General features: G+C 40.6%; 1 protein-coding gene across 2 annotated transcripts in view; it reads right to left on the minus strand.

Moving 5' to 3' along the window:
• The window catches only part of sema5a (sema domain, seven thrombospondin repeats (type 1 and type 1-like), transmembrane domain (TM) and short cytoplasmic domain, (semaphorin) 5A), a 133,513-nt gene that overhangs the window by 76,714 nt on the left and 36,931 nt on the right, over window positions 1-19,868 (minus strand). For both annotated transcript variants that reach the window (XM_038726994.1, XM_038727003.1), the window contains exons 3-4: window positions 8,129-8,228; window positions 2,976-3,021 (exon numbers count right to left, since the gene is read on the minus strand). In XM_038726994.1, coding sequence (XP_038582922.1) covers window positions 2,976-3,021; window positions 8,129-8,228 — 146 coding nt within the window. The remainder of the gene's footprint in view (window positions 1-2,975; window positions 3,022-8,128; window positions 8,229-19,868) is intronic.

A 19,868-nucleotide genomic window follows, 5' to 3' on the forward strand; every position in this document is an offset into this window, starting at 1 on the left:
CCTGATGAGCGACTTGCAAGAATGGGAATCCGGAAGTGGAGGAGGACATAGATTTGCAAGATGCACCTGATGTCCCCGGTCCGTAGTTTGTATTCCCTCGTTTGAAAAGAGACTAAACCAAATACATAAAACATTTATTCACACAAACAAATTAGACACTTTCTATCTTTTTTAGTGGCCCAGCCGGGTCGATGGTGCTGCCCTGAGCTTTTATATGCAAATGTTTGCAGATGAACTCATATAATGTTAAATTATTTCTTGACTTTTATATAATGCTAAAAGGTAATATTTCAAAATATTTTACACAATGGTATCCATTCTTTTGCCACTTGAGTCGCAGTTTCTTATTCCTCCAGTTTCTGTGCATGGATCAGAGTTAACATGGAGGACCGCAGATTCTCCAGCCAAGTTTGTTTTTTATAAATCCCAAAGTTTGCTTAGGAAGTGGTGAACACCTTCTTTTGTCCGTACGCAACTTTTAAAATGAGGCCCCAGATCTGAGGGGTGCCCAGACACACGGGCAATGAAAGCATAGAAATTCTCAGATGGCTTACAATCACCTAGAAAGGACCTCTTTCTCTCCAACTTCTGATGTTTTTGGCCTTTTTCTATTTTTTATTACCTCCAAGCAAGGAGGGCATTTACTGAGGAGATTATGGTTGCTGGGCTCAGGCTTTATTGATCTGTGAGTCTCACCTCGATATGTGCAATAGAGCAGATCAGACCAGCAGTCTTTAGCTACCACCCTGTGTCACTACTCTCTAACCCCTCCATAATACAATGGTGAGACGACCAAGTATACAGGGCTCATTGCAGAATGCTTGAAAACAACTCATACTAGGGCAGGAAAAGTGGGTGGGATTTATTTTGCCTTCATGCAGCAGAAGACCTTGGTGCCTGTTTTCATAAATGTTTTATGCATGTACATCAGCCCATCATCGATCATACGGTAATTATATCCACCTCTTTAGAGTGTTATAGGCTGTTTGTATTACACCGGCTCTAAGCCTTGTGCTCTGTCAAACCAAACACAGCTTCCCTCTTAGCTCTGCCAGCCGTGCAAGAACAAATTACTGCCACTGGGCATTTATCCGACAGGACTGATGCATGGGGATGGGGTGAAATCACAAAGACATGCGTAGGTGTAGCTTTTAGCTTGTTTTCCCTTCTGCAGTTAAGAAAGAAAAAAAAAAAAGAAACTGGCGCAACTCTTCTGAACGTTGGTGCAAACGGAAATAAAACGCACTGAACTACTAACAGCTGCTTGTGCTCAAACTTTCTTTGTTTGCTGTGGCTCTTCTCAGCACCATATTCCCTTGTAAATCTATTTGATCAATCAGCAATGCATGTGATGTGAGTGGAGCAACTGTGCCAAAGGGGAAAATCATTCAAGGCTTTTATATCCAACAACAATAAGAATGACAAATATATGTAAACCCAGCCACAAAGGCAATCAAATCTCTGTGCAATTAATCTCCCGTTTTATGCCAAGATGAAAAAGAAGGACGCAAAGAAAAATAATTCAGACGAAGGCAAATGAAAGAATAGTACTTAAGATTCCTCAAACTTCAGCAGTTGAATTTAGCCTTCCCCTTGACTCTTCCTGGTCCAGTCAAATACAAAGCAGGGACTAGTGCACAGGTCATCTTAAATTGGCTCTCCAGGCCGTAGCAGGAATTACCAGCTCCTATTCTCTTAAGAGAAGATGTCTTGGAGATGAGGGGTGATTGGGTCGGTGGAATCTCCTCGCTGATTCTGAAGCGCCACAATGAAATAAAGAAGGAAGCATGATTGGGTGCACGGATTGCACAGCGCATCTTTAAAAAGCATCTGTGTCCCAGTGAGCGGGCATAAAAGGCAGGCTCTGCATGAATCCTCGTCTCTCTTCGTGGGGGGTTTCTATGCTTTCTTCCCGCTGTCTCACTGCTCCCTGATTCCTTTGTATGTGCCGCCTTTACTATTCAACAAACTGAGTCTTGCTCCTTATTTTGTCTGTTCGACTGTTTTTCTCATTTTCCCTTTCCAGGCGGATTTATATCAACACTGCTCCCTCCCGTCTCCCTTTTGTTCCATCCCTCCAATCCCACCCTTTCTCTCCCTCCTCATCCTCTCCCCAGGTTTTCCAGGGTGTAAATGGCAAACATCAAGAGTTGTCAAACCATCAAAGAAGTCTTGCTGCTACCACCTTGAAATAAACCCGTCAATGAGTCAATGTTTGTATGGCAACTCAGTGGGTCACAAAATGCTTAGCTCAACAGGGGGGACGTAGGCTCATACAAGTTTGTAATAAGAAGGAAAGCAAAGAATGAAAACATTTGAGTGACAACATGTGGGAGGAGGGGGATGAAAAATTTTAAAAGTATAATTGCCACCTTGAGCATACTTCTATTTATGCATGTTCTGTGCTAATGTTACGACATGTCATCATACGCAGGGGTGAACTATAGCCATGAACTTAGCATTCTTTAAGTCCTCTGTAGTATTTCAGATGGTTTGATCCTCTCTGTGGATTTTTTGACCTTGCAACCTTGAAAATAGTGGGAGAGTTTAACCAAAACGGCAGAATCATATTAAAGAAATTGCATACAGTGTTAATACCCTAGAAAATGTCAGACAGTGTCAAACTGGATTTAAACACGAAGGGTTTTTACACTGACTAGAGTTTTTATAAACACTTGTTACCTCCCTCTGTGTATCAACCCACAGCACTGTTGACCAAACCCACTGTCACTCCGCCGGATGGGAACTTGTTGTGACATGTGAAATGCTAAACCATTTTACTGTAACAGCTTTAAGATGTGGTAGCTGGCAGCACGGCGTTTGTTGGAGGCAGGCAGCTCTCTGGGTGCCTGTGCCAGTATGTGACTGTAAGAGTCATATGAGCAGACAGAGTGAACACATATTCACTCAGAAAGGCGGTTGAGTCAGACTGAGCCAGAATCAGAAAGACAGAGTGGGAGAGAATTAGCACTCACCTGGATCAGTGTCAGGTCCTCCAGATTGAGCCTGAAGAGGTGATTTCTGAAAAAAACAAGGAAGTATGTGAGTTGATGGAGCCATTTCCTGCGAATAAACCAAGAAAAAAAGGTGGGTGGATGCTGGAGCATCTCTGCTCAAAGGCCAAGGCTCTGTACAGTTTTTATCTGCGCTCCCTCTCCAGTTCTTTCATCTCCACCCCACTCATAGTGCCACCAGTACAAAGGGATGTCCACCTCCAAAAAGGGAGCAGATAGACTTAAACTGCTTCAATAGCAACTTGGGAGGGAAAATTCCTGACTTAGATATGTTAGGAGCGAAAACGGTTCAGAGGATGTCAACAAACATGAAAGCATTTAGCACTTCAAACTCACGATGTACAGTTTACGCCACACATTCTTCTTCCATGTCAAAACCTCTCACCTACATTACCCACAATACAATTCGACAGCCGACAGTTCGGCCTGAGATGTGGGTGTGTTATGCTAGTAGCGGCTAATGTAGCCTCGAGTAGCTAGCCTCAAGCAGAGATGAGGCTAACGTTACAGACCGTCTGGCAAGCTCACTTCTTTCTATCGCCACAGCCCCAGATACCTTTATTTTCAAACTTGTAGTCTTGAGGCCCAACGCTTACTCAAGTGACATCACTTGAGGCAATTTATCAGATTTTGTACAGATCACTCTGGAGCCACAAAGGCTTTATAAAACTTAATACGCAGAAGTACTCCCCAAGACCTGTAAACAGACTCTGAATCCCCATGAAAAGTGCTGCATCTGAATCATCTATGGTTTCCCCACATTGAATTAAAATGGACCTCTTCATTGGTGGCATAAGAAGGTGCAACAGTCTAGTCAGAGTACTCATGGGGACCAAATTCAGTGGACTCCACCCACCGCAGCATATGATGGACCTCTAGGTTTATCCAACCCATAATTAGGAGGTAAAAGTGCTGAAAGTTTTTACAGCATGTTCCCATGTTCCTGGAGTCCCTGAACAGTGAGCGAGAAAGCGACGGAGAAAGAGAGAGATTGAAAGAAAATCAAAGCCTCACTCTAATAAGTGCCTATCCTATCTTGCCTGAAGCTTTTCAAATTTGCACAGCACAAACAAAACAGTTTCATTTGCATTTCCAACTTTTCAAGAACCATTAGGTTCTAATGAATGCCCTCTCAAAAGGAATATTGTGTATATTAACTAACGATGTCTCGGACTGTCTAACCACCATTACAAGAATGAGATCACATGAAACCTGACAATTAGGACTAAAAGTATTATTTATTGTGATTGTATTCCCTTTGAGACTTCGGTATAATCTTTGTACTTTTTGTTCCATGAGCCAATCATGATCCAAGAATATTGTCGGTCCATGCCGCCAAAAGAAAACCCCGTTAAAGATTTGGTAAGTTTAGTGCAATTTTACAGCAAAAAACATTTGTAGAGATTGGCCCGAACATTTTTTAATTGCACTGCTTAAAAACAGCGTTTCTGGCAGAGATCATGCAATAGCTTTAACAATAACCCATAATGTGTTTTTCTTCAATGCAGCAATCATTTTTAAAGAGCAAGAGCTGTTTTTTTTTCATGAAGCAGACATCTCATTTCGGGGTTAGAATCTTCAAGCGTGTTCACACACACTCACGCGCACACGTACATACAAACACTTTCACAGAGAGCTATCAATCACCCAAAGAGTGGCTATCAGCCAGGTCTCAGTGTGGCCGTGGCCTCCTGTTTTACTGTATTGATATTTGCATCGATCCCTCTTCCCCTCCATTATCACTCATACTTCGAACCCAGCCTGCAGTCATCCATCCAGCCACATTGCCTTTCACAGTGAGACACTCAACGGCCATCGAGTTGGCACCGAGAATTTAACTAAATCTCTTATTTAATTTTTTGAGTGCTCCAAATACGTTGTGACAATGTGTTGAAAGAATTGCCTCAGTGTGTGCTGAAAAATAAGTGATTGCCAGCAAAAACACTGTGTTTCTCTTATATTCATATAAATATTTTATTGGCATGGGAAACAGACATTTAGATTATATTATATTCTATTATGTAATTTCTCCTTTTCGACCTTTGCTCTTTATCTGTCCACACATACACACTTTCCCTGATTAGCCTTTTCAATCTAAGTTCCTGGGGTGCATTAGTAAATTCCCTGGGCTCACTTTGTTTCTGTTTGTTTTGCTTTGCTCCTTCCTGCTGGCTCCTCTGTTATCTCCTGCTCATGTGAGTGTTTCTTTCCATTGACAACTAAGCCATTAAGTGAAGTGCAGAGCGCACTTCATCTGGACTCAGCTAGAGACTCACACAGCGTGAATGCACACGCCCATTCCTTACACGACCACACACACACACACACACACACAAATTAAAGAACACACACACACGTATGAAAGATTTTATTGGAGTTTAATATTTGTAACCCACAGAAAACAATCCACAAATGTGTACTATGATGTGCAAATATTTCACTAACTACAATAGGGTGCCACTCAATGTAATGGCCAATTTCTTTTTTTTTCAACATTTTCCAGGTCCCACCCCCTCATTCTGTTCCTTTTATGATGCATAGTAACTGTGAGAAGTTTCATTCAGATACATTAATATTTACTGGTAGCTCAATGGGCTCAATGTTTTTATATTTACTTTCATTGTGATAAATTGTTATTTAATTAAAAATTTCTCTACCAAAGTAAATTAATCCTTGAGTAAGTATTGTTATAATTTTTTATATCATTTAACTGTTCTTTTTCATATTCTGATTTGTGTTATTATTTGGTTTAAATACTGTGTAATCAGAATAATATTTTGGGTTAGCACTATTGCAGCCGTAGTCAGTAGTATAGTTAACTCTGTGCAGGGTTGCGAAGGGGCTGGAGCCAATCCCAGCTGTCATTGGTGAACCCTGGGCAGGTTGCCCGTTCATCACAGGGCTAACTCATAGAGACAAACAAGTCATACACACGTTCACACCTAAGGGCAAAGAGTCACCAATTAACCTATGTCTTTGGACAGTGGGAGGAAGCAGGAGAACATGAAGAGAACCCACACAGAAACGGGGAGAACATCCACAAAGAAAGGCCTGGGCCTCAATCCACAGAACCTCTTGCTGTGAGGTGACAGTGCTAACCACTGCACCACCATGTCGCATCTGTGTGTCATGTTAATCTTAATTATTCTCATTTTTAGCACCACCTACCAGTTATTTTCTGGTATAGTAAATAAGGACACTTCAAGAGAGGTCACTTAACAAGAGCTTCTTCTGCAGCTGTCGCTTCTATTTGTTGGAGCGCATTGCGGACGTACCCATTTAGGCTCTCAGAGCTTTCCACTGGGCTCGGTGATCTACATATTTTTACATTTGTGATGTGTAAAATCATATCCACAAAAATACAGAGTGACTTCTACACATAAAACAGTTTGTGCACATTTGCAGATTGCTTTCTGTCAATTTTGGGTCATGTTACATTTGTAACTTCCTTTTTACACATTTGTAGAATTTTGTCCAATGTGTACTGCGGAGATCTGTAAATAAAAATATACACAAATATCTCACTACCCAAAACATGTATTTTTACATTTGTGTTCTGTTAAATAATATCCACAAAAATACAGTGCAATTTGCAAATATGTACAATTTACTCTGTACACACATATTTTAATTTCACATACAAAGTGTTATGCATTTGTGGATCTATTTTTACACACAAAACAATTTTTGCACATTTGCGGATCATTTCCTGTCAATTTGTAGGTCAACTCAGTCTAAATTTTTCTGTACAAGTGTATATAGTTTCCTATTGAATACTTTATCACTGTATTTTTTGTAAGGCTCATGAGTAGGGTCTACATGACACCTCAATACTGGAGATCCATCTTGGGGTGCCGTTCCCAACCAACCCAAGACTGACTACTGGGGGACCTCTTAGACAGGTTTGAGGGGCAATGTTCACTTTATCAGACTAGCCCTATTGCAGCTAATAAATTAATAGCCATTTGCTGGAACTATATACACTTGTACAGAAAAATTTAGACTGAGTAGAGTCCAGTGGTCCAGCAGAAGCAGAAATTGTTGTCTCCTACAGATGACCCTGGGTACTGCAATGGATATTCTTGCAACTCATGAGAGGCAATGTCGCTACCGCCACCTGCTGGTGTAGCTAATAAACTGCTCTCACATTTACAGATCTCTGTTTACAGCTCTCTGTGGTCCAGAGTGGACAAAATTCCACAAATGCGTAAAAAGGAAGTCACAAATGTAATGTGACCAGCACATTGACAGGAAATGATCCGCAAATGTGCAAAAATTGTTTTGTGTGTAAAAATAGATCCACAAATTCGTACACACTTTGTATGTGAAATTAAAATATGTGTGTACAGAGTAAATTGTACATATTTGCAAATTGCACTGTATTTTTGTGGATATGATTTTACACAACACAAATGTAAAAATACATGTTTTGGGTAGTGAGATATTTGTGTATATTTTTTTTTACAGATCTCCGCAGTACACATTGGACAAAATTCCACAAATGTGTAAAAAGGAAATTACAAATGTAACATGACCCACAAATTGACAGAAAACAATCTGCAAATGTGCAAAAACTGTTTTGTGTGTAGAAGTCACTATTTTTGTGGATATGATTTTCACATCACAAATGTAAAAATACACATTTGTAGATAGTGAAATATTTGCGCATCATAGTACACATTTGTAGATTGTTTGCTGTGGGTTACAAATATTAAAGTCCAATAAAATCTTCCATACACATGCTTCAATATTCTCACACGTATGCATGAACATCACAAAAACACACAACAGTTTATCACTAAATGTGTGCAATCCTTTTCAGTTTCAGTGTTTCAACCACTGAGTAACTGTAAACACCACACACACACACACTTGGCTGGGCTTGATAAAGACAATAGACTTGGAAACAATCTCCAAAGCTATTTTTCTCAGGCTTTTGAAGACATCTGTAAAGAAACTGATCATTACTCATGCAATGCACCAACAAACACTGAAAAAATGGGGAATGAAAGAAAAGACAATAAACGGACAGGCAACAAAGGAAAGAGGCAGGAGGGAAGAAAGCGAGACAAAATGAGACTAAGGGAAAGAGAAAAAAGTCAGATATGGCTTACCTGGCACCAACAATCAGTTCGTTTTGGCCAGGGTCAAAGGTCAGCTGTGAGTAATCCACCGTGCCCTCTGCCTTGAACCTGAAGATCCACGGCTCCATCTCTGCCAATGACACCACAGGACAAAAGAACAGTGAGCCAATCAGGGCAAAGAGTTTATCACTGCAGATGACAGCTGTGCTGATGAATTAGCTGTGTTCAAAGGGCTGCTGTAACTTTTCTCAAAACACTCAAAGAGTGGGGTCCTTAAAGGCCAAATTTATTATAGCAGCAAGCCTAACCACTACTTCCTTTGTTCTGATTTTTATCTTTAAATCCAACCTGTCCTTCATATTTAGTGATGTTGCGTAGCATTTGTGAATAAATACTAGAGCAATCGCACTTGTATTTTGTATTAAACAGTGTCACAAATGACATAGCCAAAAAATGCCGAGGCAGGTGCAAATTACTGACAGTATATAAAGACAGATGACATGACCCCAAAAGTGAAGCCAAAACGTCTCGATTGCGCTCTGGCAGCTGGCTGCAGTGTAGGTCATAAGCCCCCTCAACCCTATGCACCCATGTTAGTGGATGGGACATGGGCCAAAATCATGATGTTCATTCAAGCGTTCATTTCTCTGTTAAGTGTGGTTTTAATTAGTTATATGATGTTATAAAATGGGGGTTTCACGTCATGATTGAGTCAGCCGGGTGTATGGGCTCCAAAATGACATCACCAGCGCAAGATGGCAGTGCCCATATCCGGGATATTTTGGCTTCATTTTTGTACAGTAGGAAGTAGAGATGCATCGTCTATCTTTATATACAATCTATGGCAGTGATCCCCAACATCTTTATATACAGTCTATGGCAGTGATCCCCAACATCTTTATATACAGTCTATGGCAGTGATCCCCAACATCTTTATATACAGTCTATGGCAGTGATCCCCAACATCTTTATATACAGTCTATGGCAGTGATCCCCAACATCTTTATATACAGTCTATGGCAGTGATCCCCAACATCTTTATATACAGTCTATGGCAGTGATCCCCAACAAGGGGTACTGGTACCCCAGGGGGTACTTCTGCAGTTTTTTTCTTCTACGGGGTACATGAAAAGATTGCAAAAGTAGCCCAACTAATTTGAAAAAACATAATTTATTATTTTATGAAAAGAATATATACACATGTTAAGGCAGCAGTAACACCTTAGCAACCACAGTACCTGTTGTAATGATGTAAGAGTGTGTGAAAACTAGTTAGCGAGCACATAAGTCTAAACAGCTAAAGGTAATAGATAAAAGGTGGAACTAAATTGCTAACAATTAATCGATGAATAGATTAATTGTTAACTATTACAGTTAATTAAGCGACAACAATTTTGATCATCGAGTAATTTTTTACAAAATGTAAAAATCTTGTAGTTTCTTTACTCCTCTATGACAGTAAACTCACAAATATCTTTGGGCTGTGGACAAAACAAGACATTTGAGGATGTCATTGTGGGCTTTGGAAAACAAGCATCAACATTTGTCACCATTTTCTGACATTTTACAGACCAACGACTTATTATAATTAATTCATTGAAAATAGGCAACAATGAAAATAATTGTTAGTTGTAGCACTACACATGATCTGAACATCAGCTTCATATGGTAGTAGCTGAGCTGACCAAATCAACCTTAACACTGACACTTAAATTGTATGAAAAAAACAAAACAATATCCACTTTCATATAATAAATAGTGTACATGATAGTTGTGATTTATGAAGGGCTACGCAAGTTCAATTGACAGGGCTGTGGGGTTATCTTACACCAAAAAGGTTGGGAACCACTGGTCTATGGTGTCAATAGTTGTCGCCACACACCAGTAATGCCTGCAACAACCAACTGAAGAGGTCGGGCTAATTAAAAATAATGAGCTGTGCGGGGTACGTGCTATTTACAGTAAGCCAATGATCACATGAACCTTAATCTCAGTTAAACATAATGTCATTTCAGATCAGGAAAGTTTCAGTTTACTGTTGACAACAAGCAGCCTCCCGCCAAAACGTATCACACCTGAGCACATTTCGAGGGGGAACAACGTGACCAACAGTGGTGGAAAGTACATTACTCAAGTACTGAATGATGTAGATGCACATGTGCTTTATTTGAGTATTTCTATTTTATGCTGCTTACTGTAATACTTCTACCACACTACTTTTCAGTGGGATAATGTACTTGTACTCGCAACTTCACTACATTTATTTAACTGCTTTGGCTACAAGTCACTTTTCAGATTAAGACTGCATAAAAAACAACCACTGTTATAGATTAAACTACCTAACAGTATAAAGAGTAGTCCACATCAACCAGCTACAACTTTAAAATGCTCCTTACACGTCAATGCATTAATTACACATATGGGCCATTTTTCAGCATCATGAGCACTTTTTTTATACTTAAAGTATATTTAGCTGAGAGCACTTCTGTTCAGTTAAGTAAGATTTTGAATGCAGGACTTGTTTATTTTATTTTAATAAAGGATCTAGATACATCTTCCACCAGTGGGAACCAATCCAATCTTTAATCTAAAGTAAAAAAACATTAAATTTCCTTCTGCACAAGACATAGTTATAGATCATTATATTTCTGTGTTATAAAGGCAACAGGAGGAGCATTGTTGTATAAATATTTAAGTTTAGCATATTTTGTAATTACAATTACTTCACATAATTGCCCGGCAAGTTCTTCCCTGCTGTGACACAAATTTGGGCCCACCTACCAAGGAAATGAAGAGGAGATTATAAAAAGAACAAAAATGCTCAGAGCTGTCACCACCTGATAAGGTCACACATTCAAAAAATTATTTTGCACGGATCAAAGTACTCTTACATTAGTGCTTCTCAGCCTCTTCGTCTAAAAAATCCCCATTACAAAAGTGAGACCTGAAACCCCTATCAGCGAATGTGTACAAAATATTGAAATGTAGCTTCTTGTGACTCAGTTGGCAAGTCCTTTGATTTCTGAGAACCATCACTACTGCGGATTGACCGCTTTCATGGAAATGTACGCTGTATATGAACCGTGACGGCCGATGACTTTTTATGGAAATTGACCTTGTCTCCTTCCAGCATGGTATGCTGAATATTTAGGCACATAAAGAAAGAGAGAGATGCCAGACAGACACTGACATCTTATCCACGACATGCCTGTTCTCATGGCGCCCAGCCCATTAACCCCTGACCAAATCACAGGCCCCCGGGTGGTAGCTGAGCAATGAGGTACGCCTGTCTACCGTCTGGTTACCCGATAGGTTTAGTTGAGGATGGTCAATCACTCATTTTGGTGACGCGTGTTCTCTATCAGTCAACACATGCTTGATCTGTAGTCATAATAACTCATATCAGTACTACTGTATGCACACTTCCAAAAATCATCACAGGATATTTGGCAGATTTCTCCAAATAGCTATAAATTTGTGTTTTCCAGTAAGGTGCCAGCAAGGCTGAATGTTCCGCAGTGGTTGCTACAGTAATTTAAAAGAATTTATCACTACATTTGTGAGCTATTTCCAGACTAAAAATTTCAAAGGGACTTTTTTAATTTACTGGGGAGCTTTCCATCAGGGCCGGAACAGAGGGAGAGGACAGTTTGAATATCCCCCTCAAAACACATTATCTGCTTCAGGCACACCTGTCAGGCGGCGCCTCAAATGAAAGCACGCTCTCCCTTCACTGCATCAAAAGTAAATGCTTCGGGTTTGTGGCAACAAACATGGGATTGCGTCCGGGTGTTTCAAAACGAAGACAAACAGAGCAAGAAAAAAACGGGGAGCTTCCAAAAAACATCTGTCTCCTTCAGCTCACGTCGTGGGACCAAACTCTGGCTCGCCCAACAAAACAATATCATCTGCTGCGAGAGCGTACGCAAAGACACTTTCCCTTGTTCTCTTTCATGTCTCCAGTGACGAGTACAAGAGAACTGCGAAAGGAAAAAGCATCCCTCGTTTGGTTGCACAGCGCTAATACATTTTCATTAGCCGCCATGAAATGAATATCTGGGAGATCACTACCAACTTCACCCCAAATAATTCATTTTCCTTAATGGCTGCTGCTCTACTCATTCTGGAGGGAGACGCAAAGTTTTGGATGTGCCAATCCTTTGGCTCCACTGGGCTTGTTTTTCACACCATCGAGAGGATCCCTGGCATACAAATGTAGCTGTGACACCCCCTCGGGGGAAGACGCTGCTCGACGAACCCAGCTTCTCCCCATAAATCTCCCTGACTCACCGGGGGAGGCTCGCTAACGGGGTGATGGAGTGCGTGCGAATTTGTGCGCTTGTGTGTGAGACAGAAAGTGAGAAGAGAGGATATTTGGTGGAGTGTGCAAACGGGCCAAAAGGTTTTAATTGAACACAACAGCAGTCAAAGGATTTATGACCTTTTGTGACGAGGCCAAGGACAGTTCATAAGCGGCGTGGAAGGGGCCTCCCAAGGCTGTGTAGTTAAAATATACGGAGCTTCACAAAGTCAAACTCATGGGGGTTAGGCGGATCATATTTTGGCTTTACTGCAGGGGGAAAAAAACTGTGGCACACTTGGAAAGACTTTTAAAAACAACAATGCAGGATACTGTATTAGCGCCGCCACAGGGACTAATCACACTGATTTGAACTCTGATCTAACTTGTGGTATTTATTTGTTTTCGGGTGGTTTGTAATAGCTAATTTTAGGGGCACCCAGGGAGATTTTTATGATCTCATTAAATCAACCTTATCATTAACCCAGCAGAAAAGGAAACAGTAGGACAACCCCCAGCTAATAAATATCCTAAAAAAAAACAGAATCCACCCCCCCCCTCCCCATCTCACTTGCTTGCTTTGCATGTTACATGGGCTCATACCAGCTTCACTTTAAATGCATGTGATAATGTAATCACATCACGCCACGCTTGTACAGCAGCCGCCTGAATCAGGGGATTGGCTGCTGATGAGACAAAGGTGTAATCACGCACACAGACACACACGCACACAGACTCACATACACACAGATCCGGATGAAAATGCAGAGAGCAGCCAGGGCTCTGAGCCAACATGAAACCCATGAACACACACTTATACTCCCCTCCCCCACTTTTCCTTGCCCCATCTTATCCCCTTAACCCCTGTCTCGCTCCTCCTCAAAATAGAACAACCCATCACTCACATCCCGTTTGTTATTCCCCGCTCTGACACAGAGCAGTTGACACAAAGACAAAATGACAGGATGTATAAATATTTACAGCCAGCATCAAAGGCCACGCCGGTCTTCAGTCTTCCAGCCCTCAAAGTTAGTGTTCTACAGTACTGTCAGGCCCCCAACAATGGCAACATGTGGAACCAGTTCTGAAACATGAATGGTTTTTCTGTGAGTGGGTAAATAGCGTGTGGCAGCAGGCGCTCATATAAATGAAAAGCCAATTCACTCTAAATGCAGCCCTGTGGTACTGGGAAGCAGAAATAATGGCGACAACCACCTGCCCAGTTTGAAAAAACCCAAAGCAAAAGGTCAGTTAAGACTTTTGTGTGCAGCTCTGTGCTCGAAGGTTTTCTTCCTATTATGAATATCAAGAAAAACAAGCAAATTTTGTAGCTGAAAGTCCTACAACTCAAATTACCGTGGCTGTGCTGTGGCCCCCCGGGGGCAGCGAGTGAATCATGCAAAGCAAAACCACCGTGAAACAAAATATTGAAATCTAATGTGTATTTAGGAGCAGAGTCGTTTGGTTCTAGGCGTGCGGGAGAAGAGACAACCTTTTAACAAGATGACCAAATCTCTTCAGGCCACTTGACAGAAAAGAAGATGGAAATGTAAGGAAATGACATGTGGGACTTTTATTGCAGCAAGTCAATGAAAGACATAAAAAAACAAAAATATAGACAGGCCCTGCTTCATGCCACTGGTAGCCGGTCATCCATGAAAATAAAGCATGACTAGAACATAGCTGACCTTGGCCATGAATAGAGCGGAGGTAATGCTTTGGAATTGAAGCTCCAACGGCCTTGGTGGAATTACCCCCAAATTACCAATTAAAAGATCTCTGATGCTAGCTGTAGCCTGGTGCATTTACGAAATGCTATGAGGCAATTTGTTTTTTCTCTCCCTGCTTTCACTCCCCTCTCTCTCTAACGATGTGTTAGCCGTTAAGGGATGATAAAAGCTAAGCTCAGTCTGTGGCTGTAAAACAAGTCTGCCGGTTCCACTCCTCAGAGACATGGCCCTCAGCTTGGCCTGTGAAGGCATTGTTTACACCACAGTTTATAACCTTTTAAAGCCTTCAAGTCTACACCCAGGAACACTTGTTAAATACAACACTTTATTAATACAGTGTATCTCTGGGGCTTTGAGCTACAATAACAATACAAATGCTTGGTCACAAGATCTTTGCCAAAACATATCCTTTACTAAGAATATGGATAAAATCTTTCAACACCCCTCCTAAAATAATTCTATAAATTACACACACTTACATTGGACCTCTGCTGAAGCTATATTCAGACCTGTTTTCGTGAAAGCATAGCGAGTGGACCTTTTGGGTGAACCTTTCGAACGTAGCTGCTGAACTGTGTACAGTGTACTTTCTTTCTGAAACCCTACATTTCCAAAACCACCGTACAAAGCAGAAAGCGGTCTTCAGACTATAGCGTCCTTGCACTACAGTAGCAGTTCTGTCAGCCAAGTGTTGTGCCAAGTCAGAAAACCACCATCCCCAGTGGGGTCAAACCCATGTGAGGCACGCCCTTCCACAGTCAGGCCACAATCACGCAGAGAGAAAGAAATGCTGTCACTGGAACACACTCAGACAAACCTTGACCTTGGCTTCTCATGATGGGTCACAACCACACTATGGGCTCGCTATTGTTTAACCCCTTTGTTTACCGGACCAACTGAGACTGTCAGCTGATTCAGTGAGCCGAACAAAATGTCAGAAAACTGTGAAAAATGAACATCTCAATGCCCCAGAGTCCAATGTGATTTTGTGAAATGGCTTGTTTTGTCCCAGTCCAAAATCCTAAAATACTCAATTTAAGGTAGAAAACAAAGAAAAGCCAAAACATCCTCACATTTGAGAGTATTACTTAACGCCAATTGTCGCGAATTTGCATCACACCACTTGTCTGGTTTATGCCTTTTGTCGCTAATTTGCATAAAAACTAAATTTATTTCTGTTCTCTGGGCTATAGACAAATTAATGATCTCCACTTTTTTTTACATCAGCTTGAAAGCAAAAACACAATTAATTATTTTTTTTATATAAATGTAAACATAATTGTAATTACATTCAGGTATCAAGGGGTAAAGGAATAGTTTGCTTTCTTGACAAAAATTAGATGAGAGGACTGATACCACTCTAATGCAGCTCTGCAGCAAGCAGCTGTTTAACCTAGCATAAAACTCATTAACATGTAGTAGGTTGGAAAAGCTTCATGTTTAGTTTTATGTATACACACACCCCCTGATTTTTTGTTAATAGGGAATGTGAAGGTGATGTCACACCGTGTTTCATTATGGGTCCTGCCGCCATATTTACAGGATCGCCCCCTATCCCTCTCTACCCCGCTGTATTTGAATTTGTGTGTTGAGGCTGTGTTTGGATTTTCTGTCGAGATTTTAATAAAGGTCGATATGGTTGGTCAGTGCTGCTCAAACAAGAACTGCCCTAGCAACGGCCGGCTATGGCAACCGGCAGCGCTTGTAAAAGCAGCAGCCAGTAGCTCTTTCGAATTTCGCTCCATTTTTGTTTTTTTATCTGTTTTTTCCGACTTTATTGCCAAAACATGTGTTACCTCTGACATAAATACAGTCATTGGAAGATGAAGAGAGGGTTTTTTGGGTTAAAGAGCAGCAGACCACGATCCACCCGGCCCCAAACAACCGGACCAGGCGACCACGGTGGGTGCGGTGATCGCTCAGAGGAGAGGAAAGAGAGCCAGGAGAGGAACCATGCTGGCCCAGCTTGGACTTAATTCTGCTCCTATAGATCTGGTCTGAACAAAATGGGACTCATATTGACCAAGCAACCGAATTCAGAGACTGTTGTGCCCACATCGTTACACAGACCTGCCCCATCAACATCCCGGATCAAGCACTCGGCAAGTGGTTCATGTTCCGAGCTGTCAGCGCAAGACTCCGGCAAGATGAGAGGAGGTTGACTCTGTGTTTTACATCGATGATGCTTGGTGCTCAAACACAGTCAAGATGAAACTTTCATACTATCATCTGGTTGCTGCTGTTTACATTCACCCCAGATGCAAATTTAAAAAATGCGCTGTGCAATGTTCAGGGTGTATCCGTGTATGTATATGTACAGTATATAAATAACTGTATTGTTATTTTATTTTTTTATGTTACCATCTTTTAATATAGGCCTACATTAATTATATGTTGTGTGTGTAGCACGAAGGAACTACAAATTTTGTTACGTTATGTGCTGTATAATAACTAATAAACAACCTTGTACCTTGAAAAGGTACCCACGTCCCATAATGCAACACTCCGTGACGAACCTTCACATTTCCTATACAGCCTTTTCATAAAGGTAATACACAAGACGCTAACTTTGGTCATCTCTCTATCACTCCACAGGTACAGTAAAACTTGTGTTTCTATGTTTAGCATGTGAATGCAGTATAAAATGTTCTGTAGTGTTGAAAGATAATTTCGAGATGTGTGTAAAGTGTAGTAAGCTTCATTTTCTAGCTAAGTGTTCCAATAAGTGTTTTTTTTTATGGACTTCAGTCTCACATGGTAGTTTTGTAAGCGTGAGTATTAGCAGTCTGTAATATAAGCAAATGTGTTACTAAGGTGAGCAGATTTCTGAAATGAAAACCGGGGACATTTTTGGTTTGGTGGTCAGTATGTCATCAAAAAATATAATGTTATTATATATGAAATAAAAAAGGGGGACAACTATGGTTTTATAATCTGTCAAAAATAACTCTTCTGAATGTAATCAAGTCATTTTGAAGCAGAAACTACCTTTCAGTCAATAAGTGGAGGCTGCAGTCACCTTCTGGCAAGTAGAATACTGCATTGTCTGTGTTGTTTGGGCCATTTAAAGGTATTTTAAGAGGTAAAAGGTACTAGGTGAGTTATAATCTGTCAAATATAACCCTATTGAATATAATTAAGTCATCTCAGGTCAGAAATAACCTTTCAGTCAATAAGTAGAGGCTGCAATCACTTCCTAGCAAGTAGAATACTGCATTTTATGTGTTTGGGCCATTTAAAGGCATTTTAAGAGGTAAAAAAGCACTAGTTCAGTTAGAATCTGTCAAATATAACTTCTGAATTAAATAAATTATAATTAATTATTGGCTACATTCTGTTTTCCAAATATAATCAAGGATAAGGATTCTGTTAAAAGAAGTTTTAAGACATACCTTTGCTTTTACCACGGACATAAAGGGATGTTTCTTTGCATGTTATGTCTGTTTGACCCAGATAAAAGCAGCTGTAGACGTAAAGAGACTGGGTGCGCACTCTCGCGGACCACAATCACTTTTCGGCATGTCTACCCTGCTGTCCAGTCTTTCTGGCCACGTAAAATCTGATTTCAGGTCTGCTAACACCTCATACAGTCTATGATTAACACACAGTTAAAAATGGAGACATTTTCGGGGACAGGTCCCTGGAAAACAGGGACATCTAGTCACCCTATTCTAGATGTTGTTAAGAGTTTTAGCCAGCCAGTAGAGGGTAAATGGTCAGCGGAAAGATACCTTATTCAAACTAGTTCACATTGCTGGTCACACACTGGCCCAATCCCAATGTCCACATTCACAGACTTTGAGGTGCGTTCCTGGTAAGTCCGTGAGGGCTAAGGGCTGTCCCACTATCAAATCGTCAAGTGCGCGAGGGCTCTCTCATGGACATTTTGAGCCCTTTTCGTAAGTCCACATTTTGCAAACTTTGCCTAAGGGAATTGCCGAGAGTTCATAGCGTTGTGACGTGAAACACAGGGGTTACCAGGGGACACTCCGAAGCGAGAAAAATATCACGGCAAATCTGCCTTCTAAAGAAGAATGGTAAACAAACAGGCATGGACAACAACGTCCATGTGAAAAATGTTAGAATTTTTCTAAACATAGATTTAAGATGGTACATACAACACATGAAGTCAGCGGAATGCAATCACCTTATTACACACTTGACGTCAAATCAGTCAGCGCTTAGGGTTTAGGGGGTAATTGGGAGTGAGCCTCTAACATGTCGTGGTACCGCCATATTGTTATGCGCTGCGGTTAAGTGCAAGTGTGTGAGAGAGTGTGACGTACAAGATATGTGTAGAAAGATTGTGTATGTGTATTTCATGCTAGTTTTACAATTAATGTTATCAGGAATGTAATAATGTAATGTGTTAATATGTGAGTGACTGTATTAGAGTAAAGTGAATGCGTTTTGACTTATATTATTTTGTCAATTAAAAGTATTTGAATTAAGTCAATTTTGTTGTCATGTGTACTTATTTTCCTTAAGGTAGAATGTTTTATATATTGTAAATGGTCAGTTTGGTTACATCATTTGTTGTTTATTTTGTGAAATGTTTAGTATTAGTTTATAATGCACTTTAAGCAGGAAGCTAAATATAATGTGACTGGGACTGTATGTGATTGTAGCTTCCTAGCCTGTGTAACCTTTGCTGCCGGTCAAGATTCCCCCTAGGTCTGGCGCCGGTAACAAATGCATTACATCTCATGCCAGCTCAGCTGTTTCCCCCTTCTTCCGGTCTTTATGCTAAGCTTAGCAAAGCTAACCAGCTGCTGGCTGTACCTTAATATTTAGTGTACAGACATGAGAGTGGTGTAAATCTTCTCATTAACTCTCAGCAAGAAAGCAAACAAGTGTCTTCACCACAATGTCAAAGTATTTCTTTAGAACTAGCTGTAACACTGAAGCCAAATCTTTAAATGTATGTCTGTGAATATTCAAAAGGATAACGTTTGCCCGAGTAGTGTTCTGCTGTTGTGATCCACAGAGGTGCATTTAATGTGTTTATAGTCCTCCCAGCTCGACTGAAGAGGAGCCATGGCAGCCTCACACTGTATATTCTCAACAACCAGGGATTACACTACATTACATGGAGCACAATGACTCACAAAAGAGAATGATAATAGGTTTAACAAGAAGTTTCTCTTCCCTCACACACTGTGTGTACGTATACGCGTGTATTTATATATGTGTCGGCATTTTCTGTAATGACTCTGAATTTTTGAATTTATTGCAAAAAGCAAGGGCTATAATTTGGCGGTCTCTGAAAAAGCTTTGTAAACTTTACAACTCGGAACAATGAGATGTGTTTGAACTGCACAAAGACTATCATCAGGCCAAGAAAGCAAAGATATTAAAAACTGTGCAAAAATATAACTTTGAACACAAAGATTAATGCACATCATCATGAGACCGAGGGAATTAGCAGCTGCTCTGCAAAGGTGCTGATTACACAAGGTGAGAATAAACAAGATTGGGATGTAAGCAAACAGAGCTTAGTGATAAAACTTGTGTTAAATGGAAACTTCTTTTGTTTTCTTCCCCCCCACGGCAAAACAAACCAACAATCCTATAGACATGCACTGTGAGCTTAGAAACTCTGGGTAAACTTTTAGGGGTCAACAACCTTAACAAGCCCATGAAATGTACGTTTGTGCGTATGTATACTCTGTACATGTTTCTACATCAGTGTACCTTCATTTTATGAACAATAATTCCATGTTTAACAGTATGAATGCAG

Source organism: Micropterus salmoides, unplaced genomic scaffold, assembly GCF_014851395.1.
Source record: "Micropterus salmoides isolate LMB-PRFRI ecotype aquatic unplaced genomic scaffold, ASM1485139v1 Ms_hic_scaffold_1, whole genome shotgun sequence".
Lineage (NCBI taxonomy): Eukaryota > Metazoa > Chordata > Actinopteri > Centrarchiformes > Centrarchidae > Micropterus > Micropterus salmoides.